General features: G+C 37.4%; 1 protein-coding gene across 3 annotated transcripts in view; it reads right to left on the bottom strand.

Moving 5' to 3' along the window:
• Positions 1 to 22,076, bottom strand: part of jak2b (Janus kinase 2b) — a 78,031-nt gene that overhangs the window by 22,969 nt on the left and 32,986 nt on the right. For all 3 annotated transcript variants that reach the window (XR_012405736.1, NM_131087.1, XM_073949776.1), the window contains 11 exon segments: positions 16,924 to 17,069; positions 16,402 to 16,696; positions 13,843 to 13,965; positions 11,398 to 11,555; positions 10,350 to 10,461; positions 7,870 to 8,056; positions 7,606 to 7,730; positions 4,238 to 4,372; positions 3,075 to 3,162; positions 2,273 to 2,406; positions 2,051 to 2,189 (listed from right to left, as the gene is read on the bottom strand). Coding sequence is in view for 2 of the 3 variants with exons in the window: in NM_131087.1 (NP_571162.1) it covers positions 2,051 to 2,189; positions 2,273 to 2,406; positions 3,075 to 3,162; positions 4,238 to 4,372; positions 7,606 to 7,730; positions 7,870 to 8,056; positions 10,350 to 10,461; positions 11,398 to 11,555; positions 13,843 to 13,965; positions 16,402 to 16,696; positions 16,924 to 17,069 (1,642 nt within the window). In the remaining variant the exon portion in view is untranslated.

Here is a 22,076-nt window from a genome sequence, read left to right as displayed (position 1 = left end):
ATGGCTTAAAAATGAAGTAAATGTGCTTCATTTACACACTTATCACTGAAATGATTTATAATTTTTTTTTGTCCATCTTGGATGTTTAAAGGTCTCAAAAAAACATTTTAAATATTCTATCATTTTAGCCACTATAACACAAACTTTTAACTGTCACCTACCATTTCTAACCACTAGATGTCACAACAAGACCACTTATTTATTGTTCAAAACATTTGCATACCTTTGTTGTTTTACATTTTTTGAGTTTAAAGTCAGGGAAATTGCATTTAGGATCATTCTGAATCATATTTTGACCTGATGTAAACACTGCTATGCATTAAACATCTTATTTGGTCCCAGTTAACCTCTTCATAATAATTCTAATAGGTAAAACTGGTTCTATGATTAAACACCTTGTTTTAAAACATATGTAAAGAAAATCACAACTGTGGCAACTAGATGGCAGTAACAGACCACTTATTGTTTATTTTACTGCTCTATAGCAAAGAATGTGATGTAATGTTATGTAATGCATTCTGAATCCCAAACTGACACGGCATGAACACAGTTAATCCATTTAAGATCAAATTTACTTAAAGCTTTTCACACTTTTTACTCTGTAGATTTTTAATTATTTTAATAAAATACAAATTTTTCATTTTATGCAGTTAGAACATGCTCAATTATAAAAGGGATATGTTTATGCACACCTAAATGCCTGTAATCACATAAATAAATTACACTGTGGCCACTAGATGGCAGTAGGAGATCACTAATAGCTTATTCACTGCTCTTTTGTCATTTTTATTAAGAAGAGCTAAAATAGCCATAACTCATGAAGGAATTAAAATATCTTCACCAAACTTGTTACACATATACAAGAGGTCAGTCTAAGGGCATAGCATAAAACTCGTAGACAATGGCCACATGATGGCGCTTTACATTGTAAAATCACTGTATCTGAGTAACCATTTATCTGATTAACTTAAAATTTGACATGTCGTGTCTTTGTCTAAGGTGCCATGACTCGATCTAAACATTATATCATAGGGCTGCTTATAATGGTCACTTTGACATAAAAGCGGTCACTCGAAATGTTCATTAAAAATTTGTCAATATGTAAAAACTGAAATTGCTTTTCTTTAGGCGTCCTAACTGCTATATGACCTTACCCTGCTAAACTGCTTGACCCCCGTTAATTGCTGCTTGCAGCTATATTTATTATTGTTATTTTATATAATTTTTTATTATTTTGCCTATTTATTTAAATTGTTGTTTTGGTTATCATTTGTATAAAATTATTAGACTTTAAATGTTTTTTTGTTTGTTTTGTGCTTATATAAAAAAACTGCTGTAAATACAATTTTTAAAATAAAACAACTTTATTCACATTTCAAATGTTAAAATGTCAAAATAACTAATAAATAATAAAAATAAAATACATAATACATAAATGATTTAATCGTATATGGTGCATGTTTGGATAGACTGTGGTGTTTTTACTATAATAATTATTTTATATATTTTTTTATTATTTTGCCTAATTATTTAACTTGTTGTTTTGGTTATCATTTGTATAAAATTATTAGACTATAAATGTTTTTGTTTTGTTTTGTACTTATATAAAAAACTGCTGTAAATAAAATATTTAAAATAAATGTATAAATTTATTCACATTTTAATGTTAAAAATAACTAATAAATAATAAAATACATAATGCAGAAATGCCTTAACTGTATAAAGTGCATGTTTGAATGGACTGTGGTGTTTATTATTATTATTTTATATCTTTGTAATTATTTTACTCATTCGTTTCAATGTTTTTGTGTAATAATTTGTATAAAAATGATTGCAAATTGTACAAATGTTTTTGTTTTGTGCTCATAAAAAACATAAAACCAAAAAAAAACCTTTTGTAAACAAAATATGTCAAATAAATGTATAAATTCATTCATGATTTATTGTTAAAATGTCAAAAATAAGAGGTGCAAAGCAAAACAATGTAAGAGTTGTGTGTGAGTGGGTGTAATGTGCCAATCATATGCAATATTCAGTGACACTGACTCACTCTCTCTGGGCAGCACAGTGATGCTGATGCCAGGGTCACTCAGTTTAATGAACGGCGTGTTTCCCAGCGCCCTGTCCTCCTCCCTGATCAAAAGGATGTTTTTTGCGCACACGTTCCCATGAGCCAGACTCTTCTCCTCCTGTGTGTGAAAGAACCAAAAACATTCATCTACTTGCTTCACAAATAGCTGGTTATTCCAGGACTGTCACTTTTTTTTCTTACCAAATAGAGCATAGCCCAGGCGAGCTGCTTGGCCACTTCCAGCTTCCACAGGATATTGACTGATACCGAGCTCTTGTTTTTCTTCAGATATGTGTCCAAGGAGCCAAACTTGACATATTCCTGCACCATGATGTCTGAGGTGGAGAAACAGAAGCTAAAGTACTAGGCCTGCTCAATATACTGCTTCAGCACTGATATCAATGTATAAGTCTGCAACAGTCAGTCAGTTTAACTATATAACAGTGAAAGTATATCGATTTTGTGTGTTTTAAAGGTCTAATAAAATGAAAATAAAGTTTTTTTTAGATGTCAGTATCAGTATTGTTAGTTTTTAGGATATCTAGAAGCTAGTGTGCACTAAAACAGTGTCGAAATTTGTGTATAGAAGAAATAAATCTGATATAAAACTATAAAGTGTGTAGTTTTGTCACTTCCACCTAAATGGATCAGTGGTTTTACTGATGTCACCTAGCACTTCAATATCTCATCAAATCTTGACCAATCAAATGCTCTCTAGTATCTGACATGCCCCGCCCCCTTCAAGACACTTCACATTTGATGCGGTTTAGCTCAACCACGATCACTGGCAAAGCTGTGATAAATGCTATTGGTCGTTTCATAAAAAAGGGGAGGAGCTACACTATGTCCCACGTTCTCTTCATGAATCGGTTGAGATTACGTCTAAAAGCAAATAAAAATCACTTCATTGGACCTTTTGGCGTGAGACTAAGTATTTTTAAGGTATTTTTTAAAGTAAAATGTATGTGTCAGGAAATAATTGTGTTTATGTGTGAGCACTTACTCTCGTCTCCGCACACACAGATGCCGTAGGTCAACACCAGATGCTTGTGAGTGAGCTGACTCATCATGCTGGCCGCCTCGAAGAAAGACTTAGAGAGGGACAAAAAAGAACTAAAGTAAAAACACTTATACACAGTACATCAGACTTTCTTTGCATTTTAAAATGAATTCTACTACAATACGTTTCATATTATAAGTTTTAATTTTATAATTGTGCTTATTTTTATTTACTTTTTTTTTGTACATTTTACTTTTAGCACTTTTTTACGCAATTGTTTTTACCATTTGATTTGATTTTACTTTTTAAAATTGATAAATTATAATGTTGTTTTTAATTTTATTTATTTTTATTTATATTTTATTTTTCAACGTTTTATTTCCCCCCATTTTATTGATTTATTTATTATTTTTCGCCATTCAATTTTTAACTTTTTTATTTGAATTTACTTAATTTTATCATAATTTTTTAACTATTATTATTTATTTTTACTTGCATTTTATTTTCTACATTAATTTTCTCCAAATTGTATTGACTAATTCAAATTCTTTTACCATAATTATTTGATTTCACGAATTATTTATTTATTTTATTTTGTACATTTTATAACATATAATTTTTTTATTTTATTTTTTTCCATTTTATAGTTTCTCTACTATTCGATTCATTTTTTAAACCACTTTATTTTATATAATTTAATTTTTCTACATTTAATTTTTTCCTATTTTATTGATTTATTTGTTATTTTTTACCATTTAATTTGTAATTTTTTATTTTATTTGATTCTACTTTATTTTATTAAATTATTTTATCATATTAATTTCAATTTTTTTTGTTACACATTTTTATATATTATTTTTAACAATTTAATAATTTTTATTTTTACCATTTTATTCATTCATTCTTATTTATAATTTTATTCATTCATTTTTTACCATTTTATTTTATTTTATTTTTTATTATGCATTTCTAGTCATGTAGTGTAGATGAGATCCTTTCTGGAACATGGTGAAACAGCAAGGCTAGATTAGTAATAAAAATTACTCTAAAACTGTTAATAGGAGGAGCTACTTTTCTGTCGTAATTAGCAATTCACAGAACAAATTATTTAGATAGCCCACGTTACATTTTCACCCCCCAAAAAAGACATTTCATAAATTTCTTACCTCAGAATAATTTCTGTGTGCTTTGTCCAAGACTTTGACAATGACTTCAGTTTTATGGGTTTCTCCATAGTCTCCCTGCTCTTTCCGAATCCCTTTGAAGATCTTTGTAAAAGTTCCCTGACCTTGACTTTCACCCTGGAAACACATTTACAACACCATTCAAAACTGTACGGCTGGTAAGATATACAGCTGAAGTCAAAATTATGATCATAATAATTCAGGAGGGCTAATAATTCTAATTCAATAGTACATATAAAAATAGTAATTGTCACATATTCACATTCAAAGCTTCAATTGAGATATTACAATTAAGCATTGAATGTCTGTCATCATATTTTATGACACCATTACCCTAAAAATATTATCTATTTGGTAATACAGCCTATAAATAAGTTGTTAATGTAGTTATTATTGAGACTCGCTGTGTGCACAATTGCCACCACGGCTTGTTTATGTTTGCTGTGAGCAATCATTTCAGAATATACGATAGTGAAAGTGTCAAGGGTGGATGACATCAAACTCCAGGGGCGTTTTCTTTCGTGTTTGGCGCGTCTTCGTTATCGATCAGTCTGACTAAATGACAGCTTAGATCTCAAAGTGTGACATGGGAGTCATGTTCATGCAGTCAGACATGCTACAATCATTCAGGATTATAAAAATATATATTAAAAAAAAAAAAAAATCACACAGTGTGAGCTGAGACTTTTCAGACTTCTCTTAGACTTTTGAGCTTTCTCTGAGACTTCTCTGAGACTTCTTTTATATTTTTCTAAGACTTCTCTAAGACTTAGGACTTCTTTTAGACATTTGAAACTTTTGAGACTTCTCTAAGACTTTTGAGGCTTCTATAGAACTTTTCTGAGACTTTTCTGAGAGTTTTGAGACTTCTCTAAGAGTTTTGATACATCTCTTAGACCTTTGAGACTTCTCTGACACTTTTGAGGCTTCTCTGAGACTTCTCTTAGACTTCTGAGGCTTCTCTGAGACTTCTCTTAGACTTTTGAGACTTCTCTAAGGTCCCCTTTACACTGTCAGGTCTTGATGCTCAATTCCGATTTGTTGCCTATATCTGATTTGTTTGCCTGTCTGTTTACACATTGTTTTAATTTTGACCCATATCCAATTCATGCGTTTACACGTTCCATACAATTTACGATGTCGCGCATGCATAAAGGCCAGTTCTAGCATCTGTGCCACACTAGCCACGATGGAAGAAATGGGCTTGTTTTTAGCTCTGCGAAATATGCAAAGTGTAGTAAAAGCAGTGAATGGTTTAGGCCAGATTTACCCCCACACAGTTTATGTAATGGTAAGGCCCTGATGTGTGTGTGTGTAGTTGAAGATGTAGGCTTTGCCTGTGTGCGCAATGGTGTTGAAGAGAATAAAGTTATTCTATGTGTAGCCCGCAGTGTGTGTATTAATAGCGACAAAAAGCAAACGTTACAACACGAAGTTCGCCCAACTTTAAAATGATTTTGAGGCGGAGGTGGAAAAGGGCCGTCATCGCAGCTTGCGCTTATGGTTTATATGCTTTATAATGTGCTCCACCATTAAGAGGAATTTGTGGGTACGAGAGAGATCTCAGGTCTGGTGGGAGCAATTGTGCCGACAGACCAGTTTCCTCCTCTGTGTTTCCTCTGATGTTGTTTACCGCATCGGCATCTCCACACACGCTCTTCTTTCCGTCATTAAACCGCGGAGAAGCACCACATTGCCGCAATTTAATGATGTAAAGAACGGAATGCCTCAATAAATCTGATCTGCCTGTTTGCATGACACATTGCATGTCACATTGTCACATATCCAATCTATATTTGATTTATTTCTACATATGAAGGAGGCCTGAAACCGATCTCTGAATATCGGAATGCATGCATTATTTTCATGTTTAAACGGTCATAGAACAGATCCGATCTGTGTCACATATCAGCAAAAAAATCGGAATTGGGTCACATTTAACTGGCAGTGTAAACGGGGCCTAAGACTTTTGAGACTTCTCTGAGACTTTTGAGGATTCTCTGAGACTTTTGAGGCTTCTCTTAGACTTCTTGGAGACTTCTCTAAAACATTCGAGAATTTTTTAAGACTTCAGCAATGGCGAGTTTTCAATAAAGAAAGAAATGCCTGAGAGATTCCTGGGGCCTCATGTATCAACGCTGCGTATGCACAAAAACTTTGCGTACGCCAGGTTTCACGCTCAGAATCGCTCACGTTTGGATTTACTAACAATGAACTGAACGTGGGAATGTGCGCAGGTTCACGGCAGCTTTCTGGCAGGCGTACGCACATTTTTTGTGCGTGTCTGTTTTATTTCCATTGGCGACTCCTAGAGGCAGTTGTGTTAAATTCCTCTCTACAAAGTGTCTGAGCCTTGCAATGGCAGCTGTAAGAGACGGGTTCATATAGTAGGTATGTAAGATTTCCATATCATACAGTTGACCAGCTAAACATTAAAGCACAATTTGCAGCGGTCGCCTGTTTTCCCAATGTAATCTGAGCAATCTACAGCACGCACATTGCTATAAAGACACTATCTGAAGATGAATTTGCATGCGTGAATCAGAAACATTTCCATTCAATAAATGTGCAAATAAAATATGATGCTTATTGATGCACAAACTTATTGATGATTCCTACTTGTCTATCTCGTGATAAATAGTGGGCAAAATCTGATATGTAGCGGGGAAAAAAAGAAGAAAGAGTTCATCAGACGCTGGATTCGAGCCGAGTTTATGCTCGAACGTGTCAGTGCATGATCACATGCCTCTTATGAGGTGCGCCACTGAGACTGCTAAGGGTACTGCAACATTTTACAGATATAAACCACACTATTTCTTTTTTAAATGCACTCAGTGCGATGTTCAGACCCAACTGTGTTAACCGTATCAGCTAAACTCTCCCACTCTATTTTTTTCTTTTGTTGTTAATTCCGGAGAACAAACTTGCAAATAACACCGCTTTTCTCCGGTCTACCTCCGAAAGCAGCACCTACAATTCACATTCTGTTCAAAGTTTCTCTTTTTGCTTGCTTTTGCCGTTGCTTTTTCGTTGGGTTTTGCCATTAGCATAGTCATTAGCATATTCATACAGGGGAGGAGGCAGGGAGGGGTTTTGCGCTCGTGCATGTTGCGCTCAGTTTCACGTTCATTCGGATGTACAAAAGAATATGCGTGAGATTCGGTGTACGCAGTGTTTCATACATCTGAATTTTTTTCTGCGTACGCACATTTACAGCTTTGTGCGTACGCAATGTTTTAGTAAGATTTCCACGCAAGTCTTCGTACATGAGGCCCCTGGTGTTTGCTTTTGAGTTCACAGCATGCTTAACAGAATGCATTCTAGCTGCATAAATCTATTAATTTGCTTACAAGCTCGAGGTCTTCTTTCTTGATTTTGTGAAAGACCATCTGGCTGATGTTGTGTCTCTGCAGTGAGGAGGACAGAGGAACCTCCAAACCCCGATGACTTCTGCACACCAGCAAACTCGACTTCTCTGTTTACATCAAAAACAAAAGCACAAAAGAGTTACGTTAAAATGAAAAATTCAAAAATATACAGGGGGGCTAATAATTCTGACTTCAACTGCATATCAATCATACAATCATGATGAGAATATCAGGTGCTGTACTGACCTTTGGGCCTTGGTGAACAGCACTTGCTGAACTGAAAGACGATACCGTCAGATTTCACTGTTTCCTTCTGGTAACACTTCAGCAGATCCTGTAAGCTTCTAAAACTCTTTTTGGTTCCACTAAGATTGTAGTTGCCGCTTTCAGATCTGGTAATGAGACAGTGCTTGTACTCTACATTTCCATACCCCTAGTGGATTAAAAAAAAAAACATATCAAGACATGATTTATGAGATGATTTGCTAAGAATACACCACCGTTCAAAAGCTTGAGCTATGATTTTTAGGGTGTACTCGCACTAGGCACGAGCCTAGGCACAATTGTCCACCCTCCCATCTTGCCCTCGGCCCTCACCAACACTGCATTTTTACCTTTAGAGCCTGAGCACACTTATGTCATCAATGATGCGACTGTTCAGCTTAACAGAAGAGAAACGCTCTTGCCCAGTACAGTGGAGACTGCTTTAATTATTTTGTTTTGAGTTATTTTTAGTCCTTTGGTATAGAGATCTGCGCGGGACTAAATTTTGAATCCCGCTCCTGCCCGCACCCGCCAGGTTTTAGCCAGAACCCGACCGCTCCTGCTTATATTAAGCATTTGTTGTCCCGCTGCCTGACCCGCCCCGTTTTCTACCCTTCGTGCCTGATCTCACTGGAAAGAGCGGGGGGAGAACAAAACCGAAAACCACCCAGCTATACAGAGTCCAGACAGCCTATAACAAGCTGTCTGTATACACACACACAGACAAAGCTCTCTCTCTTTCATTCGCGCACACTAACACACACACACACACACACACACACACACACACACACACACACACACACACACACACACACACACACACACACACACACACACACACACACACACACACACACACACACACACACACACACACACACACACACACACACACACACACACACCCTCATTCGCGCGTGCACACATACACACAGCAACAAACAAGCTAAACACAGCATCGCGCTATTTCATTTACACACATACATATGCGGGCCGCTCGGGAGTCGGGCGCGATATTGCTAGAAAACCCGCTCCCATCCCAAGTTAAACCAGTTACCGATCGCTCCCGCGCTTTATTCGGAAATTTATTCCCGCGCCGCAGAAATCTGGTCAGGTCCTCTACTTTAGTGTGCAGAGACACACAGTTAAATGTTTTGCTGAACAGATCCACTGCTTTTGAGGCTTGAAAATTTGAATGAAAGTCTTCATGCTGCATGTATTAGAAGGTTTGCTGAAGGTGCAGCAAGGGGTTTGCATCTTTGATAAACTATGACAGTTTGCATTCATTAAAAAGTAAGAATGATTAATAAATCCATAGGAAACAGTCCCTTAAAAGTGACGTCCAGTCTTTAGTCTTATGCTCAGGCACGCTTTATACTTACAATACATTCGTAAAACACCAAAGACCAACAAAATCGCACTCTGGACCGCCCTTGTGTGGCCAGGGCCACACAACCGAACCACGCCCGGAGCACTAAGACTTGTCAAACTAACTGAGAAATGGGGGTCAAATGCGCCCGGGCACGGTTCGAATAGCCTAGTGTGAGTACACCCTTATATAGACTATTTCAATGTGGTGATGCCATTGGCCCATGAACATTTCCTGCTTGTTATTAAACTATTTCATCCCTGTAACAAGAGGCAATTCATAATTTAATGTTAAAACAGTCATCATAACATTACTTATCAATATGTGGCTCTTTGTAGATTCTCAGAAGCTATAAAAATGTAAAACCGGAAATATATTGGGTCCATTGTTCTTGTTTACACCCCCTTAAAATGCTCTATATTGTGGATTAAACTGGACTGAATGTACGTAAATTGCACATTTATTTATTCTATTTTGATATTTATTGCAAAATGTTCCACATTTACTTAAAGATGTATGGTAAACGGAGCTTTTGACATACAAAATGACTAAAAATGAGAATCTACACTGCAAAAAATTAGACTTTTAGATTCCGTTTGTCTACTTTCTAGTCCAAATATCTAAAAATGGTCTTAAATGAAGAAACATTTTTTTAAACAGGTAAGAAATATTGTCTTGTTTTAAGAAACAATATGACCAAATAATAATTTTCCCCTTAAAACAAGCAAAATAATGTTGTTTTACGTTTTGACATATTATTATTTTTGCTTACCACATTGGCGGATTATTTTGCTTGTTTTAAGGAAAAACTCACTTAATTTTTACATTATTTCTTAAAGCAAGAAAACGCTAATTTATGTATGTATTTGTATATATGAACATTTTTGCAGGTAGAAAAAAAATAATAAATACAAAATGTGTGTACTAGAATACTAAAACCCATTATTTACAGCACAAATATATGTTTCTGTACATACATCTAACTGTTTTCACCCTATTTTTGTTGGTTTTTCTTCTGAACGGCAGTGTATAAAGGTCAACACCACAATGAAGAAAGTTTCAATACAAAAATAATAATCAGAAAACGTACCCCGAATGCAAGAGTCAGAAAGTATTTGTTGTAGTCTTTAGGGCTGCATCGGAGCACAAAGAGGCCTTTCTGGTTCCCTGACTTGCGTAGTTTACTGATCGCAAAATCCATTCTGTCAACACAGACGATAAAAAGAATGATGACGACTGCAACTTGATTAATCGTTTCATTGCAATCTGAAAAAGTAAACATAAATCAGGGTCCAAAATGAGTTTATTACAAAAAATACTTAAAAGTAGGGATGTCCAGATCAAGTTTTTTGTGCATGTTATCAGAGTCAATTAAGTCTCAATTCCAAAGTCCAAATTTGATTAGTGCACTTTCCTAGTGTTAGGGTGCTTTCACATCTGTAGTTCGCTTCATTTGGTCCGGACCAAGGGTAATAAATGATACATTGTTGCATCTTCTGCCGTCTTTGGGTCGTTTTCACACCACACTGCTGGCTTTGGTCCGAACCAGTTGAAACAAACCAAAACGCAGTCATCTGACAAAATCCACATCTCTAATTGGCCAGATGTTGTCGAACATATTTCCTAAACTGCTCACTGATTGGTCAGAATTCACGTGCGGGAAAATGCCAGTGAACTCCCGCAGGTAAACAAAACCTTTTAGTCTGGAGGGACGACTGCGCTGGCTGATTGTATCCCTGCTTTAGACAAACTATACATTACGAAAATGAAGTGCGGCCGTAGTTTTAGTACGGATCATATTCTCACCATGAACGAACCGCTCCAGGGTTCGTTTGAAAGTGTACCGAGACCACCTCTTCGAGCAGGTCTCGGTACGCTTATTTGGTCCGCTTTTGGTGCGCACTCGAGTACGATTGCTGCATTCTCACCTGCCCAAACGAACCATACCAAAAGGGGAAACAAACTCTAGTGCGATTCAATCGAACTAAATATGGCAGGTGTGAAAGCACCCTTAGATGCACTTTTAGGTTTATTAGTTTATTAAAATCTGGCTAATTTACAGTATAAAAACAGATGGATGGAGACAGGAGCAATATGAGAGCCAGAGGTTTATTGCAAGTATTTTGTTTGGAGCTCACGATATCGGGCCGTGGCAGTAGCTCTCGATGGCTTCCAGCAGATACGGCGGGGCGACATCCTTACAGAGGTAGTGATGGGCATCTGTGGTCAGTCTGTAGTAACCATCAATTAGAGATACAAAAGACAAGGCCTGCATTGAGGTGGAAAACACCAACTCCTGTTTAGAAACAAAACGAGGGGAAGAATCTTATTTTAGTACATGATCTGTAAATATTTTCAGATAATAGCAGGAAGAAATAATGTGTAATTTCTCTATTGTCCGAACTAGACACATGCAGGGTTTCAGATTAAATTGGCTCATGACAACTTTAGATCATTATATATAATAACAACAGCCCACCCGGAATCTGCACGCACAGAATTCCTCGGATTTTCCACAGATTTTTAGCCCATCATTAATTCTGTTTATTTACTTGAGTAAATGTATGTAAATCTATTTTTATACATTTTTTTATTAATTACAGTAATATCATTGACTAATATGAAAATGTTCATCTGATTTATGTACAATGCAGTTTGTACAGTATTATTTTCTGTCTTTTACTAGATATATTATATGACAAACTTTATTTACCAAATAAAGTGAATCTAATTGGATTTGCATTTTAAACATTAAATAAAAGTTAAAAACATATTATTTTTTTATTTCATATATTACGGTTTTAGTTATGATGTTCCCAAAATAATTCCGCAGGAATCCGCAGACTTTTACCAAAATTCTCCGCAGAAATAGCAAAAAACGTCCGCAGATTCCGTCTGGCCCTAATATTAACTTCTTATTTTCTTTATTAAAATACAACCAGAAAATACAGGTTTTAGTTGGCTTTTTTAGACTAATTGTTTAAGACAAATGATTTGACTTTACTGTCATTCACACGTACTAGTGTACGAAATTTTACTGCATTGGCTGTGCAGTTTTACAAAAATAACCTTACACAACAAGTAAATAAATTATATAATATACCAATAATCATTTTTACAACTGATATGAAAGAGTTTGAGAAAGATGGAAAAATTTATGAAAAATACTGGTGTTTCTGTTTCAGATAATAGGAGGAAATAATGTATTATTTCTCTGAAAGAGAGATGGAAGAAGAATGAACGAAAAATACTGGAGTTTCCGTCTTTGATCTGCCTTTCTGCCAAAGCTATTGTCAATATTGCCTGAATTGATGGGATTATGAATGATAAATAGTACAGAATTTTTTTTAATATCGTCTTCTAATTCCTACTAGAAAGTACCTAATTTGTAAGTTTTATTTTTCAGCATGATAATAATCTCAAACACACTGCTAATGCAATGAAATAACATTTGGAGAGTAAAAACCAGCTGATGAAACAAAGTCATGAAATGGCCTCCAAAATTCCAGACCTGAATATTATACAGTATACAGCACGTATGGGCAGTATGAGATTCGCCTGGAAAGAAAAAGATAGAACTTGCTAAATCTGTGAAAGAAAGAAGGTTGAGAGATGCTTGATATTTAATAGCACAATTTCAGAAAAGACTGAGAAAAAAAAAAAAAAAGCTTTTGATTGGTGCTAAAGAGGTCACATTAAACAAAGACGTTTGATTCAAGTTTGATGTTCTGAATATTGTGGTCAAACGTTTTCTGTTTGCATATTAAAGGTACAGTTCACCCAAAAAAGTAATGACCCTGCACTTGCACCACACATTTGAGATCTGTGCAAAAGTCTTGCGCCCCATTCACACGGGGCGTCGGCGTCAACGCTTCCCATTCAGTTTGAATGGGTGACTTCAGGCATTGCCGAACTATAGATTTGTCGGCGCCCCTTCAGAGGCATAGCTCGCTGCAGAAGTTGGGACTAGCTCAACTTTAAGCGCCAACGGAAGCGTCAGCCAATCAGATCGCTGTATACAAATACACCAGCTAGACAGTGGCCTATTGCTGACTGAATTTCATTGGCTGACACTGCTTTCACAATTGTTTCAGCCCCAACTTCAGACACGCCTTCAGTCAAGCATTGACGCTGAAGCCCTGCCCAAAGCTGGTGGTGGCCAACAAATATTGCTTAAGGGGGCTAATAATATTGACCTTAAAATGTTTTTTTAAAAAAATCAAAAACTTATTCTAGCCGAAATAAAACAAATCCGACTTTCTCCAGAAGCAAAAATATTATAGCAAATACTGTGAAAAATTCCTTGCTCTGTTAAACATCATTTTAGAAATATTTGCAAAAGAAAAATCCCAGGAGGGCGAATAATTTTGACTTTAACTGTATAAAACACCAACTCCTACTTAGAACAAAAAATGAGGGGGAAAAAAATCCAATTTCAGTACATGATTTATAAATATTCTCAGATAATAGCAGGAAGAAATTGTGAAGTTCAAAGGCGCCGCGAGCACCTTTAACATGGCGCAACAATGAAAGGATATCCCAGTGAACAATGCAGCAGGGTTTCGCTTTTACAGCAGACTTACTAGAGGTGTTCCATCCTGTCTGTTGATGGAGACAATGCGGTTCATGTTGGTACCGTCTTTGCTGGCTTGCCTGATACTGATATCGACAACTTCCGCGAAATCACAATACGTCTGCAGCAGGTCCTAGTAAGTAAGTAAAATAATGTTGAGAGACTTCACAAGCAGAAAAAGACCCCCCCCCTCCCCCATTTAATTTTGGCATCAGTACAGTAATATCTGTAAACATGACATGGCTGGCATTTCCTTCAGGATTTGCCAATGCATAGGAGGCAGCAAAGGAATTGTTTTGAAGTTACAGGCAGGTTTGGGTTTCAGGATATAGTACAGCCTAATGGCTCAATCACAACTGCTTTGATATAGTTATGACACGATTTTCTGAACAAGAATTGAAACGTGCATGGTCTCAGATTAACTTTGCTCATAAGAAATTTTTACCACAAAAAATTAAATTACAATAAGATAATAATTAAATAAGTAGTTTTAATGTCCTTTTGTCTTGATATTATAAATGTTATACAGCCACTTCATAAGGCACACCTTACTAGTACCGGGTTGGTCCCCCTTTTGCCTTCAGAACTGCCTTAATCCTTTGTGGCGTAGATTCAACAAGCTACTGGAAATATTCCTAAGAGATTTTGGCCCATATTGACATGATAGCATCACGCAGTTGCTGCAGATTTGTCAGCTGCACATACATGATGCGAATCTCCTGTTCTACCACATCCCAAAGATGCTCTATTGGATTGAAATCTGGTGACTGTGGAGGCCATTTGACTACAGTGAACTCATTGTCATGGTCAAGAAATTAATCTGAGATGATTCACGCTTTATGACATGGTGCGTTATCCTGCTGGAAGTAGCCATCAGAAGATGAGTACACTGTGATCATAAAGGGAAGGACACTGTTAGCAACAATACTCAGGTAGGCTGTGGTGTTGACACGATGCTCAATTGGTAACGGGCCCAACGTGTGCAAAGAAAATATCCCCCAAACCATTACACCACCACCACCAGCCTGAATTGTTGATACAAGGCATGATGGATTCATGCTTTCATGTTGTTGATAACAAATTCTGACCCGATTATCCTATACCCACATAGCAAAATTTCTCTGGCCCAGCTCTGGCCCACACAATCAGGTTTTGCTTGGCCCACATGCCGCAGTGAATTACGGTACATGACTGGACCAAATCTGGCTTCCAGACAAGGGCCAAACACAGACCATATCTGGGCCAAGTCTCAGCCAAGTTAAAAACTCATAACTGGGCCTGAACTGGGCCAGATAGGTTGGTGTGTCACGATTGCAATGAAATTGATGAACCCATGGAGTGATGCGCTTTAGGCACACTATGGGCACGGTTTTTCTCAAAGTGACCTGATTGGTAGAATTTTTTTTCTTTACTCAAAAATGATTTTAGTGTATTTTAAATGTGGGTCAAGACTGGCCAAACTCACATGGCCCACTTATCAAGTTTTTAAATCTGGGCCAAATACTACGTTTTTCATCTGGCCCAAATCTTGTGTGCCGCCTTAAAGACGGTGCCACCTCTGCCAAACCCGGGCCATGTTTGGCCCACATGCTATATGCCAGTGCCGGATGAATGCCGGCTGTGCCAGCTTTATGCCAAATCTGGGCCAGAATTCTTTGCTACTAGGGTAATGTTGCAGCAGAAATTGAGACTCATCAGACCAGGCAACATTTCTCCAATCTTCTATTGTTCAATTTTTGGTGAGCCTGTGTAAATTGTAGCCTCAGTTTCCTGTTATTAGCTGACAGGAGTGGCACCCGGTGAGGTCTTCTGCTGCTGTAGCCCATCTATTTCAAGGTTGGATGTGTTGTGTGTTCAGAGATGCTCTTCTGCAGACCTCTGTTGTAATGAGTGGTTATTTGAGTTACTGTTGCCTTTCTATCAGCTGGAACCAGTCTGGCCATTCTCCTCTAACCTCTGGCATCAACAAGGCATTTGTGCCCACAGAACTGGCACTCACTGTATATTTCCTCTTTTTCAGACCATTCTCTGTAAACCCTAGAGATGGTTGTGCGTGAAAATCCTAGTAGATCAGCAGTTTCTGAAATACTCAGACCAGCCCGTCTGGCACCAACAACCATGCCATGTTCAAAGCCACTTAAATCAGCTTTCTCCCCCATTCTGAAGCTCGGTTTGAACTGCAGCAGATTGTCTTAAACATGCCTACATGCTTAAATGCATTGAGTTGCTGCCATGTGATTGGCTGAATAAAAATTTGCGTTAACAAGCAGTTGGCCAGGTGTACCCAATAAAGTGGCAGGTAAGATTTTTCAGCAAAAATCATTCTCCTAGCTGAAACAAAGAAAAAGTTATGGCCAAATTAAGCCTCGAAATCACCCCAGAGTGGATGAAAACATCCCCAACAGTACATCAGGGATAAAAAAATACAAATTTACACAAGAGTGCTAATAAATTTGTCAACAACTGTATATATGTTTGCACTGATCAGCATCAATCATATTTATTTAGTGTATCTGTGGAACGCAAATGTGATTTTGGAGAAGTATTTAAAAGGAAAGGCTGGCGTTACCTCAGACTGTGTGTCTTTATGTCGCTCGTGGCACCACTGAATGCCTCGATCTGCAGAGACGACGATAGTGACCTGCTCGGTCGAAGGCTCTTTGACCTGGAAGCGTTCGGTGTAGAAACCATTGTCCAGAGACTCCAGGCTGATCAGGTATTTGAGCTTTAGGTCTCGCGCTGTGGCCCGGCACTGGCTCAGCTGCTGCACCACTTTTCGGAAGCGATAGCGGATGCGCTTTCTTGTGACAAAATGATAGTCCTGGATTCGCTCCCTCATGTCTTTCGGGAGGAATGATTTATAACTATGAATAAAGCAGATGATGACAGTCACTATAAGGCATGTGATGATGACCAGTTTCGTAACTAGTTTGGAAAAGTCAAGATTTTATAACTGCTAAAATTCTGTTATATCGTTCCTATTGTATTTGTTTATGTGCGTTTTACGACAATTTTATTTAGTTTTTTAGGGCACCAGTATCTCAGGCAGAAAAAGACCCTCCACATCAAAAGCAATTTCAAGTAGTAGTACCTAATGTCATTATAGATGTCCAGCGGCGAGCAATCTTTCTCTTTGGCAGTCCTCATCATGTCCAACACAGCCATTCCAAGGCACTCCTCCTGATTCTCGTGGCTTCCCGACAACTTCACCCAGCCATTGACAAAGTCACTCCTCCACTGCAAGCATAAAACAAAGACATTATTTCAGATGTTTAATAGGGTTTAAAAGTATATAAAGTATATTTATTAGAACATATAATGGAACTTTTGTCTATTTGTATTGTATGTATTATATATTGCGACAGAATGTAAAACAGATTAAAAATAGGCATAACATATTCTTTATAAATGGTGCTGTGGGGTGGGGGGGCTCTGTTGGAGCAAAGATCATTTGTTTCTGTTTTTCAAATACTTTTGAAATTGATGTTTTATTGACCAAAATGTTAATAAAAAGATTTGAACAAAAAAAAAAAGTATATTTATTAGGGTTGCACGGTTTACCGGTACTATGGTAGTTGTATCATGGTACTATGACTCCAAAATGCTGGCAGTGCCACTGTACTTTGTAAACGGTAGCATCGTCAGTATCTACAATACTGTCTATCAACAATACATAATGTTGTATGTGGAAAGTCACTAAAATGCTCACACATCTGTGCAACAATATAACTTTTTATCTGAATAGTCTGTGGCTGTGGAGCCCTTTAAGTTTGCGGAACTGTGTAGAACTCACAACTTTTATGGTAGCCTATTGCACGTTTTCTAATGCTTTAGTCCGAACGCACATCTGAATCAGTTCATTTCTGTTCTGCCAATATGACTTAGTAGCTACAAAAACCACAACAATCTCTTAAAAAGAACGACTCACAATGTGAAATTGAGTTACTTTGGATTATTACTGGCAAATACTTAAACCAACAACAACAACAACAACAACAACAACAACAACAAAAACAACCAATAGATGAAAAACGGAAAAACAGAGCAACAGGAAACATTGAAACAATTTTTGACCACTTTATACAGCCAATTTTTGTTGGAAAAATGCTCGTTTTATAACAATTTATTTTTGGTATAACTACTATCTCTGTTTTAATGAATTTTTTGTTGGTCACTTATCTACAAAATAAACAAAAGAATACATTTTAGTTACCATATTATAATAAGGAATGATGTTCAATTCAAGTAGGCCTATTATACCATATAAAATATAGCATTTCTGATAATTTTCTTCATTTTATAGATTTATGTTATGAATTACAGTATCGCAATACTACTTGGTATCACAATACTTCAGGTAGTATAGTATCATAACGAATTTATGGCATCGAGACAACCCTAATATATATATATATATATATATATATATATATATATATATATATATATATATATATATATATATATATATAGAAATGTGTGTGTGTGTGTGTGTGTGTGTAAGGAACCAGAAAGAATAACTTGATTTCTAGTTGATCATTTGGTATCAGAGGTGGCTCATATGAAAGGCAAAGGCCTCTAGATTATGCTTATTTTACCAAAATAAAATATGATCATGCCTTGATTTTATTTATTTAATTAGGACAGCAAGGTCTGACTTTGCTAAGACATAATTCTTGTCACTTAAGAGAAATTATGTACAACACAGAATATAAAGTCATGGTGCATGTATGACTCCCATGAGCTTGGAGGACTGCATCCATACATCTCTGCAATGACTCAAATAACTTTATTGATAAAGTCATCTGGAATGGCAAAGAAAGCATTCTTGCAGGACTTCCAGAGTTCATCAAGAGTCTTTGGATTCATCTTCAAGGCAGTGTATATATATATATATATATGTGTGTGTGTGTGTGTGTGTGTGTGTGTGTGTGTGTGTGTGTGTGTGTATATGTATATATTTATTCATTTTCTTGTCGGCTTAGTCCCTTTATTAATCTGGGGTCGCCACAGCGGAATGAACTTATCCAGCCAACTTATCCAGCAAGTTTTTACGCAGCGGATGCCCTTCCAGCCGCAACCCATCTCTAGGAAACATCCACACACACTCATACACTACAGACAATTTAGCCTACCCAATTAACCTGTACCGCATGTCTTTGGACTGTGGGGGAAACCGAAGCACCCGGAGGAAACCCACGCGAAGGCAGGGAGAACATGCAAACTCCACACAGAAACACCAACTATATATATATATATATATATATATATATATATATATATATATATATATATATATATATATATATATATATATATATATATATTCAGGAATAATACACTTAAAAATCATAATTTTCCATCTTAATTTAATTTTTACTTTTTCTAAAAATTGCACACTTAGGATGAACGTTGCCTCTGATAGAAACAAAATAAATGTCCACTGTTGTAATTGGTTAACATAATTCCCATCATATCCACTACCGCTTCTATAAAAATGTATTTCAAAACTACAAAAATCACAATAAAAGTAGTACTTGCTAGTTGCTTGGTTCATTTTGATTTTAAGAGGGCTATTTTCACTTATTTCCGTTAACAATTTTTCATATTTCAGTTTGATGTGTATCAACATACAATACACTAGCAGTTGATGACTTACAGCCAAAAACATTTCGTTGTAAATTACCAATAACAATACTGTTTTGAGTGGAAAAAACCACAGAAAATCTAAAAACAAGCATACATATTGAAACCAAGAACCACAAACAAAGCAGCTGTAGATTAAAAGACACGTGCACACATGATGACAGTGCACTGCTGCCTCAGCAACGCACTTAAAAACGACTCCCGTCTCTGTCAGACTTGCACTTTTACAGGACATAAACCCATATAATCCAATGAGGTCAGAAAGAGGTCACCTCCAACCACATCACAGCTTAATTTTAAACCCCCATAAGCCTCGGCTCTCCCCAGCTGAACTCAACATGATGGTCGTCTGACTCCACGCTTCAGCTAAAACAGGATATTTTTGGATCAGCGAACAAATCAGGCCACAGTGACAGTAACCTAAATTCAAGAATATGTGTTCATTTCTCAAGCGATACGGTAAGAATATAACTTCAGGCTATGACTATACAAAAACCCTTCAACTCTTGAACAAACACACTGAAGAATATTTGTCATTTTTCGACTGATATAATAAGAACGTAACTCCAGGCTATGACTGTAAAACACTTGAACAAAACAGAGATTTAATAGCTTTCTAATTATTTAGACCTTTATTTTACCAGGAAAACGTCTTGAGATTTGAAATCTCGAGTGTCCTAGAAGAGTTTTCTATTGGTTATGCATCATTTTTTGTTTTAATTTATGAGTATGGGTTGATTGATTAAACTTGTGTTTACATTTTACATTACATTAGATTATTCAATAAGAGGGGCAGGACAAAAGGACAAAAAGTCTGGACATGGTCAGCAACAATACTAAGGTAGGCTGTGGCATTGACACAATGCTCAATTGCTGCTAATGGGCCCAAAGTGTGCCAAGAAAATATCCTCCACACCATTGAACCACCAACACTAACCTGAACCATTATTACAAGGCAGGATGGATTCATGCTTTCATGTTGTTGAGGCCAAATTCTGACCCAACCATCCGAATGTCGCAGCAAAAAATGAGACTGATCATTTTTACAAAATTGTATTGTGCAATTTCAGTGAACCTGTGCGAATTGTAGCCTCAGTTTTAAGTTTTTAGCTGACAGGAGAGGCACCCGGTAAAGAACTGCCACTCACTGGATATTTCCTCTTTGTCGGATTATTCTCTGTAAACCCTAGAGATAATTGTACGTGAAAATCCCAGTAGATCAGCAGTTTCTAAACTACTCAGACCAGCCCATGTGGCACCAACAACGCCACATTGAAAGTCACTAAAGCCTGGTTTATACTTCTGCGTCAAGTGACCGGCGTAACCCACGGCGCATGCAACGCCCGTAGCTGTGCATTTACACTTCTGCGCGCTGTCTCTGTTGGTCTGCATTAACACTTCCGAAACGCTAGTTGGCAGTGAGGTGTTTATGTTCCTCTGTGTCGAGTTTCTTCGCTGCTGTTTTGCTGTTCCTGAACACTTCCTGGATGTACAAGTGGCTCAAACTCGCTCATTTCGAGGCAGGAACCGGCGGACGTGCAACAACTTTAACTATGAGGTAAACACTAAACAAAACTTTCCATCCGGAGCTCCTTCACGGGACTCCACACTTGTAAACAATTGCTCGCGCCATTCGCGCGGCTCTCGGTCCCGCCCAGACTCGTCAACGCTACCAAGCCGACCAATCACAGAGCTTGCGCTACACGTTGTTGTGACGTGTAGTTAAATTTTTTGAGAGGTGCACGTCAGTGACGCTGACGGCCACGGTGAAGGGCTATGCGTCAATGCCGTAGCATACGCCGGCGTTTGACGCAAAAGTATAAATCAGCCTTTAGAGCGTACTCACACTATGTACAGTTGCCTTGAACCGGGCCAAAGCATGCTTGTCCCCCCTCTTGTCTCCCCAGACGGCCCGCTCTCACATTACATTCCGGCCTGAGCACGCTTACATCATCGATGATGCACTGTTGAGCACAGTGGACATTTCTCTAGTTATATTGTTTTAGTCGTTTAGGATGCGGTGGCACTAGGGGTGTCAAAAATAATCGTTTTTTCGGGACAATTCGGTATCGGTTCAGTAATAATCATAAACGGTTATTACTTATGTCATTTACCTCATATGCGCTCTGTCGCGAGGGAGGCGATCGCGAGTATTTACAGAGCTTTAACTACTTATGACTCATAAACTGTGCACAATTTCACTGTGTGTGTTTGCTGGATCAGTCTTTCACTGACATATACAACAATAGCCCCTATCTCACTGAGATCGAGAGAATGAAAGTAGCCTACTCCATCTCTCTCTCTCTTTCTCACACACACACACACACAGTGGCCCATTTGACCTGCTGGTGTGGCTTTTCTTCTCTTCTCGGCTCTTTTACATCATTACTTTTGCATCCAGAAACGAGCGCATGTCTGCAGAGTTTTCTCCACTGTGTATCATACATCAGCTGTGAGATCGCCGCTGCCGCCTGCCGCTCAGTGTCACTCATCTGTGAAGAGCGCAGCGCGCAAGAGCCAATCGCAACCGTTTTTTTGAAGGTGTGACTAATCAAAGGGGTGTAAGAGAACTAGACAAGGATCAGAAATTTAGCTGGA

This window comes from Danio rerio, chromosome 5 (assembly GCF_049306965.1).
Source record: "Danio rerio strain Tuebingen ecotype United States chromosome 5, GRCz12tu, whole genome shotgun sequence".
Taxonomy (NCBI): Eukaryota; Metazoa; Chordata; class Actinopteri; order Cypriniformes; family Danionidae; genus Danio; species Danio rerio.
The sequence above is the reverse complement of the archived record's forward strand: the minus strand, read 5'-3'. Positions and strand labels throughout refer to the sequence as shown.